An 18,330-nucleotide genomic window follows, 5' to 3' on the forward strand; every position below is an offset into this window, starting at 1 on the left:
GACCTGCTCTCCCTCTCTCTATCCATCCCTTAGAAAAAGCCATATTAATTTATAGATTTAGGCTCTTGTAGGTGAGTTCAAGATAACTACTTTTCTGTTTGGTAGCAAAGAGAAGAGGCTCAGCGTTGGTAAATATCTTGAGACTCAGGCCCTTACAATCACTGACCAAGTTCGTAACCTCGGAGTGTTGATAGACTCAGATCTGACTTTCAGCAGCCACATCAAAGCATTCACCAAGGCAGCTTTTTACCATCTCAGAAACATCAACAGAATTAAAGGTTTTCTCTCCAAAAAAGACCAGGAGAAACTAATCAATGCATTCATCTCCAGTAGACTTGATTACTGTAACGCTCTTTTAACTGGACTTCCCAAAAAGAGCATTAAACATCTGCAGCTCATCCAGAACGCTGCTGCTGGAGTTTTAACCCGGACTAAGAGATCTGAACACATCACACCAGTTTTAAAATCTTTACACTGGCTTCCAGTCAGTCACAGAATAGATTTTAAAAGCCTGCTGATGGTTTACAAATCCCAGAACGGTTTAGGCCCAAAATACATCTGTGATATGTTCAGAGAATATAAACCCAGCAGAGCTCTTAGAGCCAAGGACTCAGGTCAGCTGGTCCAGTCCAGAGTCCAGACTAAACATGGAGAAGCAGCAGCATTTAGCTGTTATGCTGCAAACAAGTGGAACAAACTGCCAGTGGAGATTAAACTTTCACCAAATGTAGACATTTTTAAATCCAGGTTAAAAACATTTCTGTGTCTGTGTCTATGCATGAAATGTGCACGCTATCTTTTAATTTATCTGGACTGTTGCTTGTTTTTAAATTAATTTTAATTATCTAATTTGTTTCTCTTTGTATTCTTTTATGTATTTCTAATGCTTTTATTTTATGTAAAGCACTTTCAACTGTTTTGTACATGAAATGTGCTATACAAATAAATTTGACTTTGACTTTGTTGGGTAACTACTGGAAAGAGTTACTAAAATGTTCCTTATGCATGCACAGTATACTATAATAAGTTGTTTTTTAAAAGTTGAATGCTGGAACTGTAGTGCCATCTACTGGAAAAATAATTAAACTGCATGACATGAATGATCTCTTTTCAGTAAAGCAAAATATCTGGCCCACAAGAATATGAGTAAGAAATAATAATGTTTTTTCCATCCACTGCTCACAAAAGATTACATGTTTGGGTTACAGTGTGATGAAAAATCCAGTGTAAATTAAACATTTACATTTAACTTTTACAGTGCCCAGCCTTGTGGTTTAATTCGTCTTTACAGTCAATGCTTTCCTTAAGTTGAATGCCAACTTTATTAAGATATATACAGTTGCCATAATGCCAACTCTATAAAGATATATACAGCGGGATACAGTATATAATACTGGGTGATGATGTCCACAACTATAGCCATCGTCAATAAGTTTGATTAAGATGTAAATGCCTGTAGTGATTACTGGCCGTCTGTGGAGTAATGTTTTGGTGTTGAAAGGAATTTTGTTCAAACACAGAAAGCATGGATTTGTGAGAAGGTGACTCACTTAAGCAAAAAATACAAAGTAATATCAGGTGGTTACAATTCATTAATAGCTCAAGCTCACAAATGATCCACACAAGTAGGTTATGTTTCTTTTTATTTACATTTAGCTGGCAAAGTATGACTCTAAAGTGCTACTGTTTATTGAAAAGATGAGTTTTGATAATGAGCACTTACTTAATTATAACAGCTCATCAGCTATTACAGCATATCATTCCATCTTTATCCTATTCAGTGTATCAGGGGGTGCTGGGGCCTTGAGCCAGCACGCGAAGGTGACCCCGCCGCAGATCGCGAACACCCGCCGGCAGCTGGCGGACTGAAGGGGAAACAGGACCTCGCTGAGAAGCTGGTGAACCTTGAAAGGCAGATTTATGCGTTTAGGGCAGCTACCTGGAAGACACCCGGATGTACGGGAACATCAGATGGGGCCGATACCTCACCAGAAAAGAACTCATTGCACATTCATACACCCTAGAGTCAAATAAGAACCACCAAATAACTAAACATCCATACTGACGATCTGGCTGATGACGTGGACATTTACAGACAGTGTCGCTTAGTGTATGCACAAGCTAATATGCTTATATTCAAGCTAAATGTGCTCTGTGTCAGTAAAGGTTGCACTTTTCAAAGAATTCTGTACTCCTTTGTGTACTGCTCACTTGTAGAACAACTTTCTTAAACAGTTATCAAGAATAATGTGCAATGGGAAAAGAGCAATTATTGATTGGCATACTGCTGGTTTACTGCTGTTGTCCATAATGTTGTTTAGCATTATAAAAATTAGTCACCGACTTAAACTTTGATGAGTCCTTGGTATCATTATCAACTGAACACCCGTTTGTGGACAGTTGTCCTCTGACGCTCTTGTTGACCACCGCTACAGCGTGAATTTAGGTAACATCAGTACGTGATGACGCACAAGGCTGACGCACGGAATATAAATCCCGATTTTCTGACGTCAGCTGCCTCTTCCCTGCCTGTGCCTTCGTGAGGTGGGCAGCGTAAAATTTCAGCGTATTTCTTGTCTCTTTTCTCCATCAAGAGAATCCAAAACCATCCGTCAAAATGGTAAGTCTGTATTATTTCTCTGACATATCCTTGAAAAGTTGAATATGCGAGACATCTTCTCCGCTAATATTAAAGTTTTCTCATGAGTTTTGAAAGAATAGGTAGAGACTTTAATATTCGATGATTTGTTCAAATCAAAATGGCAACCATTTTGTTAACTGCGCCGCTAACCTGGTGGGGGCCCAAAGTCTTGCATAAAGCGTTTCTGATCTGTTGTCGAGGCTTATTCTTTGAATTTTACTCAATTAAAAGCATTCGGTACAATGTTGGCAGTATGTTGAGCGAGTCAGGTGAAGTTCGTAGTGACTAACATCAGTTGCTATGTATGTGTTTGATTTTTACAGTGTTGGGTTCTTTTGCTAACGTTAGCTATTGTCTTACAACATTTCTTTCGTTTTGTTATTGACGTAGTGGAACAAGAACGAGATTGGCATCCCGTTAACATACCTGTAATAGAACGAGAAAAATTAAAAAACTGTCCTTTTGGCGCTGTGTTTGGTTTGAAGATAAACTTGCCGGTATATTGGGTTCGCCAGTGTTAGCATTTAGCATAGTTTTAAAGTCTGTACACGTGGCCTATTCATGCCGACATGTTGTGCCGGTTGTCACTGATTGGAATCGGTGTTTTTAACCAAGTTTCCCCCCCATATGCTGTCGCTTACGTAAGGGGAATGGAGTCACGATCTAGGAGCATGTGAAATTTTTTTAAGGTTGTTAAATTTCAAGTCTTGTGGTATACGGTGATGTCGTCATCTTTGGCTATAGCGGATTCCCAACGCCCAGGGTAGATCCGCAGAGCGTTTCAGTTTAACCTGCGTCGGCAACAATTGCAGAGGACTTAGGGACCAGATGTCACGAAACAAGAGTTGACCCCTGCTCACTCGTACTAAAATGAATGGCGTCATTTACAATTTATGTATTTTTTACCCTGTTACTCAAAATTGTTTACCTCTCTGCTGCTTTTTATTGGAAAGGGGTGCTAAGGAAGTGCCTTTTTAGTTGTGGTGTTCTTCTAGGGTCTGCATCTAAATTCGACAGAATTGGAGTGAACAATTTTATAATAACACATGTCTGTTTTCTGTAAGTGTTAAATACCTTGTCGAGTCATGTCCATCTATAGGATAGTATGAGTAATCGTGAAGGGTGGACCTTTAATTTCAACTTAAGCTGAGAGAAAATAGCAAATAGGGTTTGTTTATTTTGTTTTGGATGTTCTAATTTCACTTTGTTCTCTCAGGTGAACTTTACCGTAGACCAGATCCGTACCATCATGGACAAAAAAGACAACATTCGTAACATGTCTGTGATTGCGCACGTAGACCATGGAAAGTCAACTTTGACGGATTCACTGGTGTCCAAAGCTGGCATCATTGCCTCAGCTCGTGCTGGAGAGACACGTTTCACGGACACGCGCAAAGATGAACAAGAACGCTGCATTACCATCAAGTCAACGTAAGTATATTAGTATTCTTAAGATAAGTCATACTGCTGCCACTAAACGGTTAATTGTTTTTACGCGTGAACACTTGTCCAGTTTTCATTTGTCCACAAATCGGTTTGAAGATAAAGACACTTGATGAGCAGTTCAAATGCAGAATCTCTTTCAGATGTTTGTTTGTTTTTTTTAATTGCCATGTTTTTGTTATGATTCCTTCAAACTTGTCAAAACTGTTTATTTGAATAAATCTGTTGCCTAAGATTGTTTTAGGAGTCTCTTGTCCTGAGGGGTTTAAAACGTTCAAATGTGAATTTATGCTTCCAGAGGAGTTTACACAAGTCCTGAGAATGTGTATACATGTTCCTTTCCAGCTAATTATTGTGTACGTCATAATTGTAATATGAAGCTAAGCTTATCCTACTCAGTGGACATGTCTACACTTTAACTGTCAAACAAACTGTCCGACAATATTGAAACTCGTCTGAGTTGTGTAGTTGATCCATGTAATCCTGGATTTTCATATTCTATTGATATTGTGGATGCATTCTTGACTTTGGTCTGTACTGAGTTACCACATGAAGAGGAGCCCTAAGGCAGCTCAAAATTGATACTTGTAATTGGATGAAAGCCTGAATTTTTCAAGATGGACGTGAGTCTTGGACACAAGTGAAATCATGATTTTTGGTAACATGTTTGTGTCCCTGACCTTTTTATTATAACATTCATAATATCCAAAAACAAGTTGTGCTGAATACATATTTGGACATGGTCACCAAGATTAGGGTAAAAAGTAGATATTACCTTTTTAACATCATTAGATTTAACAACTTGTTTTGTTTGTTTTGTTCTTATCTTGCAGCGCTATCTCCATGTACTATGAGCTGGGGGAAAACGACTTGGCCTTCATCAAGCAGAGCAGGGATGGTTCCGGTTTCTTGATCAACCTGATCGACTCACCAGGGCACGTTGACTTCTCCTCAGAAGTGACTGCTGCTCTCCGTGTCACTGATGGAGCCTTGGTGGTTGTCGACTGCGTGTCTGGTGAGCGCACACATCGCTTTTAGCTGTTTTAAGTAGGCAGCTTTGCTCTGTTTCAGGTTTACCATTATGTTGCGTATGCAAAGTAAGATTCACAATTGAACATGGGTTGTATCATATGTGTTTGTGTACCAGGTGTGTGTGTGCAAACTGAGACCGTGCTCCGTCAGGCCATCTGTGAGCGTATCAAGCCAGTCCTGATGATGAACAAGATGGACCGTGCCTTGCTGGAGTTGCAGCTTGAACCTGAGGACCTTTACCAGACATTCCAGCGTATTGTTGAGTCGGTCAATGTCATCATCTGCACTTATGGAGAGGATGAAACCAATGGACCAATGGGTAACATCATGGTAAGTTGCTACCAGAACACTTTGTTGCTGCCAACTTGCAAATACTGGAAGTCTAACCTTCAAGTTGACTTGAAGCTTCTATGTTTCAAACTTAAAATTTAACTTGTGATTATTTTTATGTTGGTAGTGGTTGCAATGCTTATTAGTTTTCAGTAAGTGTATTTAAACTTGGTTTACATATTCTGATGTTGTGGTTTCATCTCCACTAGATTGATCCAGTTATTGGTACTGTTGGCTTTGGTTCTGGGCTCCATGGCTGGGCTTTCACCCTGAAGCAGTTTGCTGAGATGTATGCAGCCAAGTTCGCTGCCAAAGGCAACACCCAGATGACAGCAGAAGAGCGCTGCAAAAAGGTGGAGGACATGATGAAAAAGCTGTGGGGTAGCAGGTAAAACATGGTGTTCTACTATTTAAAACACGAGTGATTGCTGTATATCGTGGAAGTACCTATCTGCTGTTACTGATGTAACCATTTGTGTATTGCTTAACATAAACGCTGTTTATTCTAGGTTCTACGACACTGAAAATGGAAAGTTCGTCAAGTCTCAAAATGGTGCTGATGGCAAAAAATTCCCTCGCACCTTCTGTGCTCTTATCCTGGACCCCATCTTCAAGGTACCAAGATCATTTGAAATTGAGTTATTTAACTCATTTAGTTTTAATAAATTTAAGAAAGAAAAGAAAATGTATGCCTGCAAATGATGACTCAACTATTCTTCACTTTGACCTGACTAATTGGTGATGATAAGCTTCAGCCTGAGCAGGTGCATAATGCATCATTTTCTCATGGCCTGGCATGTATTAAATTGTATAACACAAGTTTGAAATTTTCTTGTAGGTGTTTGATGCCATCATGAACTTCAAGAAGGAGGAAACTGCCAAGCTGATCCAGAAGATGGACATCAAGTTGGATACCGAAGACAAGGATAAGGAGGGCAAACCTCTCCTGAAGGCAGTTATGCGTCGCTGGCTGCCTGCCGGAGAAGCCCTCCTGCAAATGATCACCATTCACCTGCCTTCCCCAGTCACTGCCCAGAAGTACCGTTGTGAGCTGCTCTATGAAGGACCTGGAGATGATGAAGCTGCCATGGGTATGAAGCCAAACTTGAATTTTAAGTGAAAGGATAATGGTGTTCAGCATGTTCATGTTATCTGTTGCTTGTGATGACACTTGACAAAATGGCATATGGCTTTTTGGTTTGTTTGGTTTTGTTCTAATGCAATTGATTATGATTGGTTCCCAGGTATTAAGAACTGTGACTCCAAGGCTCCACTTATGATGTACATCTCTAAGATGGTCCCCACCAGTGACAAGGGTCGCTTCTATGCTTTTGGACGTGTCTTTTCTGGGTCTGTGTCCACTGGCCTGAAGGTGCGCATCATGGGACCAAACTTTGTCCCCGGAAAGAAGGACGATCTCTACTTGAAGCCCATTCAGAGGTTAGATTTAATATCTGCCCTGTTCAGCACATGTGAGAGGGATTGTTTTTTTTTTTTTTTTTCACATCTGAATTGTCCTAATAATATTTAACAATATTGTTCTCTGCAGGACCATTTTGATGATGGGTCGTTATGTTGAGCCCATTGAAGATGTGCCTTGTGGCAACATCGTGGGTCTTGTTGGAGTGGACCAGTACCTTGTCAAGACGGGAACAATCACCACCTTTGAACAAGCGCACAACATGAAAGTGATGAAGTTCAGTGTCAGCCCTGTGGTAAGAGTCGCTGTGGAGGCAAAGAACCCTGCAGATCTGCCCAAGCTCGTCGAGGGTTTGAAGCGTCTGTCGAAGTCTGATCCTATGGTGCAGTGCATCATTGAAGAGTCTGGAGAGCACATTGTTGCTGGAGCTGGAGAACTGCATCTGGAGATCTGTCTGAAAGATTTGGAAGAAGATCATGCTTGCATTCCAATCAAGGTGATACATTTGAATTACTTTAGTAAACTTAAAGGTGGGGTAGGGGTTCTTTTTCTGGAGCATTTTTTTACATATTGCTTGAAATACTCTTCACACCCCCATTGCAACCAATTAATTAAAAGTTTTGACACAATGAAGATAGACACATAAATGTAACTTGAAATGATAATCATATTCGTTAGTTAGGTTCATTATGATGTTGAAAGGTATTTTCTTACCTGTGAATCCGCCATGAGAAAAAGTTAGCCAAACCAATCGGTGCTTGCTGTCAGAACAGTGCTCATGCACCTTTGTGCTCGTGAACAAGCATTGCGCGCTCATGTACTCTTGAGGCGTGGTTTGGGGAGTCTGAAGAAAGGGGTTGAAATGCAGCTTCGCTGGACTCAAAATCTAGGATCTCCTACCCTACCTTAAGTTAATTTATGCTGCTAAGCTCAATACATTATGGAAATCAAGACTTTTAAGATGTCATTTTAAAGTCCATATAAACAATACTGCAATAAAACTTTTTTTTCTTTCCTTTTTAAAGAAATCTGATCCAGTGGTGTCCTACAGAGAGACAGTCAGCGAAGAGTCAAGTGTCTTGTGTCTGTCAAAGTCGCCCAACAAGCACAACCGTCTGTTCATGAAGGCCCGTCCCTGTGAAGATGGCCTGGCAGAAGACATAGATAAGGGTGATGTTACCGCTCGGCAGGAGCTCAAGGCCCGCGCCCGTTACCTTGCCGATAAGTACGAGTGGGACGTCGGTGAGGCCAGAAAGATCTGGTGCTTCGGACCTGATGGAAATGGCCCCAACCTGCTGGTAGATGTTACCAAGGGAGTGCAGTACCTTAATGAGATCAAGGATAGTGTTGTTGCTGGATTCCAGTGGGCAGTCAAGGAGGTAAGGTCCACAGATTTGTATGAGAGTTGAGTTGATTTTATACTAGGTGATCAGTACATGTAGCTGTCATTTACAAATCTTTCTTTTTTATATAGGGAGTCCTCTGCGAAGAGAACATGCGTGGCGTCCGCTTTGAGGTCCATGATGTGACCCTGCACACAGATGCTATCCACCGTGGTGGTGGTCAGATTATTCCCACAGCCCGCAGAGCTCTGTATGCTTGTGAGCTTACAGCTGAGCCCAGAATCATGGAACCAGTCTACCTGGTGGAGATTCAGGTCAGTGTCATGGGAAATGTAGCCTGCATTCTGTCTAGTTGTATTGCACACAAATTTCTTTTGTTAAATTTTCAAGTTTTGTCAATGTTACTTTAATTGTTTTTAAATCATTCGTTTAAACAAAAAAAAATTGAAGCAGTATTTCTAACGATATTGTGATTTCTTTGCAGTGTCCTGAAACTGCAATGGGTGGAATCTACGGTGTGTTGACCAGGAGGCGTGGACATGTGTTTGAGGAGTCCAGGGTCTTGGGCACACCTATGTATGTCATCAAAGCCTACCTGCCTGTCATGGAGTCATTTGGTAAGTCCCCCTAACAAAAAGAGCAAACAAATAATCTTGTTTGTCTTGTAGGTATAGCTTCATTTTACTTTGTAAGAATCTACAACTTTGTCTGATTAGATGATGTAGATACAAGTCAGCATTTCTACATTAGACTGCGGTTGTTGACACATTAGGTTTATAATATTCAGTCTACCAGGAAAATGGAGACTGTCATTAGGCCTGTACTATTTTATAGGTGTTTATTTTGGAAAAAGTACCAGTCTAATGATGCCTGTAATGATCTAGTAATTTCTCTTACCACCAAGGATAACTAACGCTAAAAGCAATAAATCTCTTTAAGGTGGGTGGAAGTGAAAATACTTGATGTTACAGATGAATTGATATTGGTTCTTTGGAGTGAGAACACTAGAGCTGTGATGTATGCAACTGAAGAATATCTATGCCGTCATCGCACCCTCTTCATATTGACAGCGGAGCAAATGCTTCCTTTTACATTTGTGACTTTTTTGCCACTACTTTGACCCTCATACCCATATTGTAGTTGGACTCTAGCTAAGCAGGTTTTAAAAAGTTGTCTCCCATCTTTTAACAGGCTTCACAGCTGACCTTCGTTCCAACACTGGTGGCCAGGCCTTCCCACAGTGCGTGTTCGATCATTGGCAGATCCTCCCTGGAAACCCACTGGAACCTACAAGCAAGCCTGGCATAGTGATCGTTGATACACGTAAACGCAAGGGTCTCAAAGAAGGTGTTCCAGCTTTGGACAACTACCTGGACAAATTGTAAAAGCCTGGACCCAACATTACCCTTTTCTCATTCCATCAAATTTAAGTTTTATCTTGTGGGACCGGATTGTACAGAGCATAGTGAGCACTAATGTTTGCCAAAAGGATCAACCATAATAACATAAATGACCACAAAAATTGTAAACGATAAATAAAAGAAAATAAAAACTCAAGCATCAGGTATTTGTTTTCCTTCATGGTGATGATTGTGTGTTGTACTTGCCCAAATACCCCGTGGTGAAAAAATACTTAATTTCTTTTTAATCATGTCTATTATAATGTTGCTTTTGCATTAGCCACTACTGCAATGGCTCTGGATTTTCTCTCTACAGAGCAGCATTGAGCGCCTAAGAAAGGTGAGGTCAGGTGGCCATGTTTATTATTTGGAAGAAGCACCGATTCATTCGGATTACTTGTGTACTACTACTCTAGTACAGGCAAGGTGGAGATGGGCAGTAGTAGCACAGGATGAGGTGCTTGCCTTTCTTTGGTTGCTTGTTGCAGCTGAATGGCCAGTAAGTGCAGCACTGATCAATGGCACAGATTTGGCCCAGGTGTTGGAATTTGCATCGCCTAAATTGTGTAGCGCTGAGAGAGTGAATACATAACTTGTACTTCTATGTGCATACTATATTGTATTATGCCTTCCTACATGACTGAATATGTATATTTTTAACTGAACGTGATGACTACATCGGATCTATAAGTGTATGGCTTAATTATACCAATATTGAAAGTGGGCGTTGCTAAGCAGAAACAAGATTGGTGGAGGGAGATAGTGAGTTCTGTTCACCAAATGAGGGGAAAAATGGTAATGTCAGGAATTTGTAAGGAAAATATCTTATAAAAGATTTATTTTTTTTTTTTTTTCTTATTGCAGAATTTTCACTCTATACCACAATGTTTTGACTTTAAAAGCCTTGGACATTGATCTGTAGTCAGAGTGCAATCTTGGTCCATTAAGGGATTTATGCAGTTGGCCTATATATTTATATATATGTATTTAAAATAAAGTATTATTCTATTCTATTATACATTTAACCAGAAGCCTTGTTACATTTGCAGGATCTTTGGGTCCCATCCTCATTACCTGTCAAAATGCTTTGCTTTATCAAAAACAAAAAGATTAAAAATTGAATGAATTTTTACCTACAGTTAATCTGAAGAGATACAGTGGTTGATAAAGAAAGGTCTACATTGTGATAAAGAGGAACAGGAAAAAGAGCCACATACTAAATAAATGTATCAATTTAAACTGAAGGAATTGCTTTGAATTCATCTTGCATTGTATCTTTTGTAATTAATTTAATTATACACATTGATACAACCAATGTGTGACAGGGAATATCATGTTACTGTTTTCATTCGGGGGAAAAAATTACCTTAAAATCAGTTATAGCCTACAGATTAAGAATTTCTTAACTTCTTGTGCATTCATTTTACTAGGATAACAAAACACATGCTCATCTTAAAATATTTGGAGACAAACAGCAGTACTTTTAAATAAATACTAGAGTACAAACACTTTTGAAAGAAATCAAATTTAGTGTTTTTGTAAAAACAAAATATACCCCGAGTAATTTTGGAGACGGGAATTTAACACAAGTGCTAGCCCCTTAAGTACTGTATTTCCATACTTCAGTTCCACAACGATGAAAATGAGAAGGACCCCTTCTGTAAAGCTGATTAGACTTTCTAGATATTTGCATTTACCGTATATATTTAGTACTCCGCGTTAAAAGTCTGGTATATACTGGTTTTAGTAGCGCGGGGAGGGGCTGGGTAGGTTTTTTCCAACCAACCAATCATCAGTCTTTCTATCAACCAATCAGCTCGCTGGCATTCTTCTCTTCCTGTTTGGTCGTGGGACTCATCGGGTGAGAAATAAACGTTTATACAAAAAGTATACTTATTATCTATTACTCCAGAAGTAAAATACCGAGGCCCCTTTGTGGATTCATTTTATTTAATGTATGAAAGCATTTTTTTTAATCTTATTGGTGGACAGTTACCTTTTTTTGTGTGATTTTTGTCCGTTGTGTTTGTTCGTGCGTGTTTTTGTAACACAGACCAGTTAATGTAGCCACTAACTGTTAGCAGTCAAGTTAGCTTAAAAAGCGGCGTCTCTGCTGGTTATTGAGTCCTATTCTTCTTACGGTTTCTCTCATCTTTTTGTGCAGCTTCTCCCACAGACTTCTTCCCACGAATAAACACTCCTTTTCACGCATATAGTCAGTTGCATGCAAGGAGATCATGGGGGGAATCAAACAAGAGCAGAGTGATGCATCGCAGCAGCTAAGAGCTTCACATTCAATGGACCAGCCACAAGAAGAGGTGGGTACTGCTGCATCTGACCAGGGTAAACTATTTCTTTTTCAAGCGCTTAAATTTTGTTTTCTTACTCGGAGAAACAAGGTGGACGAAGTTGCTATGCACTGATACACCCATTCTATTAGGCACAAAATCAGTAAGCTAAAGGAAACTCACACTTATATCGTGTTGTGTAACGTTTCAATCAACTGGCACAGTCGACTGTGCATATATGCCTTTAATGTCAACATCTAAATAGTTTGATTAATCATTAAAAGCAAAATAACAAAAATAAAAGTCACTGAGTCAAAAAAGAAATGCAGTGCAAATAGAGGAGATATTTTTTCCATCATGGTTTGCAGTTCAGCATGAGTATAAACTGCAAAACAGAGACGGCATGTAAAACCACTGTAACCATTAAGAAAATTTAGAATTTGTCATAGTCATTTTTATCAGGATCAGCGTGGGCTCAACAATAAGTTGATTAGTTAACAAAGAATTCAAAATACTCAAAAATCCCTTATGTGGGGTTGTTGGTTGTTTTTTTGTTTTTTTTTTTAAAGACAAAAATGTTAAAAACGCAGGCAATAATTTGGATTTGTGTTTATGTTTGAGGGTTAATATTAGCATTTAGGTTAGTGAAAATGAAATTGCTGATTTGAAATAATAGTCAAAATAAAAACTCCCTTGCAAACCCTATTAGTACTGAGTTGTCTGGGGGAAAGAGAAGCACCAATGAGTGTGCAGCCTCTGCCTTTCTCAGAGTGTTGTTTGTCCTCTGTGCAGCCAAAGAAGAGAGGCTGGCCAAAGGGAAAGAAAAGAAAAAAGGTGCTACCAAATGGTCCAAAGGCGCCAGTGACAGGATATGTCCGCTTTCTCAATGAACGAAGAGAACACATGAGGGCCCGATACCCCGACTTACCTTTTCCAGAAATCACCAAAAGACTCGGAGCAGAGTGGACACGATTAGCCCCAACTGACAAAAAGGTAGTTTGTTGTTTTTTTTCCTGACAGTTTTCTATGTGCACATTTTTTACTCGACACAATCTGTACTGAGAACTCAGTTTTTAACAATGACGCTGCATGGTCAAAGTGTTCTGGAAAATTGTTTACTCACACATTTCTTTTGGCTGTAAAATGGGCTACACTTGACCTTCAGTTAGGTATCGCAACATTGTTTGTATTCTTGCAGCGCTATCTCGAAGAGGCGGAGCGAGAGAAAATGCAGTACGCCCAGGAACTGAAGGAGTATCAGCAAACTGAGGCCTATCAGATCAGCAGTGCCAAGATACACGACAAGAGAATCAAAAAAGGTGCCCCAGTTTACCACATCTTTAGGCTGACCCGTTCACTTATGTGTGGTTTTGCTCTGTGTTTTTTTTTTGTGTTTTTTTTTTGTTCTTTTGGTTTATTGCAACTGAAATATTCACTGCTTAACCACTTCAAAGCCCTTTGTTGTTTTGCATTACACTGTGCCACGTGAGATGCTTATCGTTCATATTTTGTCTCCCTCAGAGGACACTCCCTCAGTCATAGTCAGTTCCGGTTCAGGAGCATCTTTTGCAAAGGTTTGTGACACCACCAGTATATTAAGCTTTTATCTTCAGCCGTGTTACTTTCACTTGAATTTGTGGAGAGGCAGGATGTCATTTTTTCAGAATGTGTCTGTTTTAGACTGCTGACCTCTCAAGCAGATTTGACATCCCCATTTTCACAGAGGAGTTCCTCGATCAGAACAAAGGTAACAGAAACTGAGAGAGAAACAAGCGTTCTATTGTTTTTCGTATAAAAAAACCCAGCACAGTTTGTTCAACAAAGTTGGGCACTAATGTTTAGCCATCTTAGAGCTGTTGTTTGATTTGTATAAAAGCACACAAAGAGATTAATTTTGTACTGCTGTCGAACCCCATCTTATGTCCATCTTTGTGCCTTCAGCACGAGAGGCTGAGTTGCGACGGCTTCGGAAGGCCAACATAGAGTTTGAAGAGCAGAACGCAGTGCTACAGCGGCACATTAAGGACATGAATAGTGCTAAAGAGCGTCTGGAGGCCGAACTGGGGCAAGACGAGAAGCGCACACAGGCTCTTCACCAACACTTGCTGGCCATTAAACACACATTGGTCAACAGTCTCTCATCAGTTCCACTGCCAGGTGCGAATTGATTTGAAAGGAAATGATTAACATGATCATATGTTATGATCTGGAATTCCTGTTTATGGGTTTTTTTCATGTGAGGATCAGTCCATTTAATCTCTAGTTATAAATGCATTAATCGTGTTCGCCTTTTAAAGTGACATAGTCGCATTTAGTTATTAAGTGGAACTGCAATGAGTATATATTCATAGAAACTAGTCACAGGCACTGCTATATCCCAGCTTAAATGTGTAATATTTTTCCATGAGAAGCGAAAATAACGATATTTAAAGACTTGCATGTTTTTTTTGTATTATTCTTTATTTTTCCCTTTGACAGGTACAGGTGAGACGGCATCTTTTGGAAACCTTGACTCATACCTCAGTCGTCTCAGTGGAGTGATTGAGGGGAACCCCCATAAACACCGTGCCCTGGCCAGTCAACTTTACGAGGTTCTCTCTCATATCGAAAGGTAACTATTACGTCTATGACATAATTCCATAGAGTAGAAATGTTTAGATCTAATACTGGGCGCTTTCATACAGCAGAGGGATTCCCTGCTTTCATATTCTTTCAGTGAATCTCCCCCTTCACCTGTCCTGTAGGATTGGATGTGTACGCAGTAACCCTTTCAGTCTTGAGGTTATAGCCTCTGAACTGGGTTAAAACATTTCATCTTTCCAAGAGTTTGGAGATGGAAACAAATGGATTACAAGGGCATAATTCAGTTATATTCAATTCAGTTTACTTTGCATAGTGCCAAATTACAACAAATACCATATCAAGGCACAATAACAGCCAGTGCTTTTCTCTCGCAACATGCCATAAGGTGCATGGGATCAAACCGAAAGTGCATTTTTTAAGACTCGAATATATTTTCCTAATTTTCTGTATGGAATAACTGTTAACTGTGTTTTGCACACTGAGCACTGCTTTAACATGGGTGACTACAACTCAACAACAAGTCAAAACTATGCCTGAACACATTCACTTGGGACACAGGTGGCATTGAAGCTACTGCTCTTGCCCTGACGACCCTTTCTCTGTAGACACAAGTTTGTGTGACAGATATCAAGGTACCTATAAAAGTTGGCTAGCTGGTTTAGTTTATGTCTGCATAAGAAAGTATATATTGTGTTAATTTGTGAAGTTTTTGACGTTTTGTCATTTATTGCACAAACATGAGAGTGACACCAGTGTTGCCATTAAGAAGGCAAATAAGCCTTTTTCATTTACGGTCAAATGCTGCTTTTACTCAGCCTAATTCCTCACATTATTCATGTATTCTTCTCATTTCAAGTGTCAAAGACCATGTCTGTGTCTGCGTAATGGTCAACATTCACTGGCTGCCATTTAATTGGAGCGTGTGAACTCTAACAATGCAAATGTTAGAGTTCCCCCAACGATCCTTATATTGCATCTTTAAAATCTCTACACGGGGGTTCACATTGGGTTAAAAAATCACAGCAGTGCAAAACAGCTTATTAGGGCTATAAATGTCATCTCACTGCTCTCTGTTGTGAAAACTTTTTTTCCACTATACAGAGACTGCTCTGTCGGAATGTGTTTCCGAGTGTTGCCTTTTCTCTAATTGCATGCTTTCATTCCTTGCCAGTGAGAAGTTATGAGGAGACTCCAGACAGACCCACGGACTCTCACGTCATAGAGACTAGAAATGGCTGTTGGTATTAGCCCAAGTCAGTGCCATTCTGCAGAGCACATGGGTGTGGTAAGATCAGCAAAGAAGACAATACAAACACTTCAAAACACACAGTCCGCGTCTGCATTTTCTTTATCTTTCATGGATATGTGTGTTCTATAAGATACATGTACTTCTGCACATGTTTTATTGTTCACTTGTTATTGTTAAGGATTTTAAACGGCTCAAGAATTTAATCAGATTTGATGTGATTTTTTTTTTTTTTTTTTTTTTTTTTCTCTTTTTAAACTGTCCCAATTTAGTAAATTCGGATTGACCCGTACCTCATTGTGTAGCTTTTTGTCAGCAGTCGCCCACAGATCCAACACAATAATGCTATTATATAGGGGTAGAATTAAATGTTGCAGTATTAATGTTTGAATTTACATTGCTGTTACCAGGCTGTGGGATGGACAAGCTGTTTCAAATGTTGTCAGAACATTATATTCCTGCGCATTATGTTTGTATTTTTACAAATGTTCATTAAACCATGTTGAACATACCCTTTCCAGCCAAAGCGTTATGTTTACCATTTTACTTTTTTCTTTATCATTAAGAAGCACGTAGTTGAAATAATCATCCTCAACTTTAAATCGCATCACTAAACAACTCGTCAAGCCCAGCAGCTAAAACTCACAGAGGGTAAGATTTTTGCCTTGGTGTGATTTAGGTTAAATCAGACTACCAGCAGGGGGAGCTATTGGTCCATCCTTGAGTCAGGACTGACTTTTCCAACCCTTTCAGATTTTGAACCAATTTGTCGGTTTGTATTAGTTTACAGGCTGATACTGGGTCTAGTGAGAGATTTTGCTTCAGGGAGGCTCAAATTAGTGGAATTTTGAACGACTGACCTGTTTTGCCTTTCCTGTGTTATGCCAAAGGTATGCATATCATCTTTAGCTTCCTGCTGAAAAACCCCTGCATCTTTTGAAAAAGATGTAGAATCTGACACTTGTGCTGCTTATAAAATGAACACAATCATGATATATTTGTTGGTTATGATTATCAATATCACAGCCTGTCACACAACTGAACCTGCAATTGAGAGCACACATTTGGAGTTTTGTTACTGACTCTATTTACATTTTATATACTTTAAATCCAGCTGAAAAAGTATACTAAGAGCAACTCCGTCCATCGACAACCTTAAATGTCCTTCAAGCCATTCATTGGTAAATAACCATCCTGCGTTAGAGTTTCAGCGTTTCCATTAAGCAAAAGTTGAAAAATCATTATCCCGAGTTTCCTTTTGCTTAATATCTTTAGGTTTTAAGCGTGCTGGTGTGTGCTAAACGTGAGTTGTAAATATATGTTTGCTTATTATTTTTGGAAAATATGAAGAGAGAAGCTAATAATGTGGCGCTTGAGCCTCCCACACAATCACCACGCGCTCTGACGTCACTGCCAGGAGCTGGCCACGCAGCTGGTGGTGCTGAAGCTGAACAAGATGGCTGTGTGTTGGGGACCGGAGAGCTGAGAACGAAGGGGGGTGAAGAGTCTCAAATACTGTCAGACACGCCACAAAAGAAGACGGGAAGGACTACGAGGCTGGCGTGGACTCTCCGAGCGTGAAGACGGTCGTTTTCGTCGCGTGTCACGAACCCATTCGTGTCTGGTCCCGCTAACCAGCGACGGCAAGCTTCTCTGTCTCCTGCCCAGCCGTCCATCCCTCGCCTGTATATTGCACAGATTAGCTCAGCCAGTGAAGAAACCGGTAAAGAAGCTGGACACTGGACTAAAGGAGCACGACAGAAATGTCATTACTTTGTGTTGGAGGTAAGAGATAAACTAACAGTTCCTGTTTTGGCAAGACTGACTGTCAGTTTAATTTACCTGCAGGTATGAATATTTAAAACCGCTTATGTTAGTATCTGTACAGCTTTTGGGAATCACCTGAGATTACTAAAAATCTAACATCAACATTTTTTAGAATAGGGATCATCCACAAGGATCGTTGGGGGAAATGTGCTACCATGCAGATCCCTTCAACAAATCAAAATGTTCACGTCACGTTTGTGTTTATTTTTTACACGTTTTGTAGTGCTCTTTCGTCTATTGCGAGCGATAATTCACGTGGTAATACTGCTGCTTTACTATATCTGATGACAGCTCAGGTTCATTTATACAAAACCTGGCACTGCTACAAACCGGATCGATTTATGGAGTAGTTGTACGCTCCTGGAAGGCTCTGTCAAACAGATATAGTAAAGCTAGATGTAACCCACTCCCAGATTGTTCTTATGTGGAGGAAGATAGTTTCATTTAAATTATGCCCGTGGACATATTATATCTCTGTTTTTTTTCTTTTAGTGGAAAAAAAATGGGAGGGAAAAAAAAAAAACGTCAAAAAACCACGTGACTCGTGCAATATTTTTACATCCGCTTTTGAATGGGCAACAAAATCTCAACTTGTTCTGTCTTTGAGTAGGGCTAGATTATCCATTAATGATTGCACTGTGATCTAACTACTGTAACTGTGCTTATATTTTTTTTTGAGGAGGTTTTTGAAGCGTGTCTGATGTTTGTCTACTGAGAAGTCAGTAAAACTGGACCCACAAGAGGTCCAGTCTCTTAAGACTGAGGGTGATTGAAAAT

At 39.8% G+C, this 18,330-nt stretch overlaps 3 protein-coding genes and 1 non-coding gene across 6 annotated transcripts in view; all 4 read left to right on the plus strand.

The window, feature by feature from the left end:
• Positions 1-2,510: 2,510 nt before the first annotated feature.
• LOC142400330 (elongation factor 2b-like) lies at positions 2,511-9,766 on the plus strand. Its single transcript, XM_075485145.1, has 13 exons — positions 2,511-2,620; positions 3,858-4,072; positions 4,918-5,099; positions 5,232-5,446; positions 5,656-5,834; positions 5,956-6,061; positions 6,285-6,537; positions 6,691-6,886; positions 6,996-7,362; positions 7,892-8,245; positions 8,341-8,523; positions 8,694-8,826; positions 9,401-9,766. Exons 1-13 carry the CDS (start codon positions 2,618-2,620, stop codon positions 9,592-9,594), a joined length of 2,580 nt encoding a protein of 859 aa, XP_075341260.1. The 5' UTR covers positions 2,511-2,617; the 3' UTR covers positions 9,595-9,766.
• LOC142401027 (small nucleolar RNA SNORD37) lies at positions 6,141-6,208 on the plus strand. The gene has a single exon (XR_012773047.1). It is a non-coding gene; the product is annotated as a small nucleolar RNA SNORD37 (small nucleolar RNA).
• Positions 9,767-11,430: 1,664 nt separating the features above from the next.
• hmg20b (high mobility group 20B) lies at positions 11,431-16,231 on the plus strand. 3 transcript variants are annotated; one of them, XM_075484321.1, is made up of 9 exons: positions 11,431-11,470; positions 11,774-11,927; positions 12,690-12,890; positions 13,096-13,216; positions 13,419-13,471; positions 13,578-13,644; positions 13,839-14,054; positions 14,376-14,508; positions 15,652-16,231. In XM_075484321.1, the coding sequence occupies exons 2-9, from the start codon at positions 11,847-11,849 to the stop codon at positions 15,662-15,664; spliced, it is 885 nt and encodes a 294-aa protein (XP_075340436.1). In that variant the 5' UTR covers positions 11,431-11,470; positions 11,774-11,846; the 3' UTR covers positions 15,665-16,231. The 3 variants fall into 3 exon arrangements, with proteins under 3 accessions (XP_075340436.1, XP_075340438.1, XP_075340437.1); XM_075484323.1 differs by having other exon boundaries at positions 14,382-14,508; XM_075484322.1 differs by lacking the exon at positions 11,431-11,470 and adding an exon at positions 11,479-11,564.
• Positions 16,232-17,171: 940 nt separating this feature from the next.
• unc13a (unc-13 homolog A (C. elegans)) overlaps positions 17,172-18,330 on the plus strand; it is a 44,975-nt gene continuing 43,816 nt past the window's right edge. Inside the window, exon 1 of the mRNA XM_075485146.1 lies at positions 17,172-17,511. Coding sequence (XP_075341261.1) covers positions 17,490-17,511 — 22 coding nt within the window. The 5' untranslated portion in view covers positions 17,172-17,489. The remainder of the gene's footprint in view (positions 17,512-18,330) is intronic.

The sequence above is a fragment of the Odontesthes bonariensis genome, chromosome 15 (genome assembly GCF_027942865.1).
Source record: "Odontesthes bonariensis isolate fOdoBon6 chromosome 15, fOdoBon6.hap1, whole genome shotgun sequence".
Taxonomy (NCBI): Eukaryota; Metazoa; Chordata; class Actinopteri; order Atheriniformes; family Atherinopsidae; genus Odontesthes; species Odontesthes bonariensis.

Bases quoted from the DNA above. Each gene is read 5' to 3' on its own strand.
- LOC142400330 (XM_075485145.1), top strand. The intron at 4,073-4,917 runs GTAAGTATATTA...CTTATCTTGCAG, and splicing joins TGCATTACCATCAAGTCAAC to CGCTATCTCCATGTACTATG. The intron at 8,524-8,693 runs GTCAGTGTCATG...ATTTCTTTGCAG, and splicing joins TCTACCTGGTGGAGATTCAG to TGTCCTGAAACTGCAATGGG.
- hmg20b (XM_075484321.1), top strand. From the start codon at position 11,847: ATGGGGGGAATCAAACAAGAGCAGAGTGATGCATCGCAGCAGCTAAGA. The intron at 13,472-13,577 runs GTTTGTGACACC...TGTCTGTTTTAG, and splicing joins CAGGAGCATCTTTTGCAAAG to ACTGCTGACCTCTCAAGCAG. The intron at 14,055-14,375 runs GTGCGAATTGAT...TCCCTTTGACAG, and splicing joins CTCATCAGTTCCACTGCCAG to GTACAGGTGAGACGGCATCT.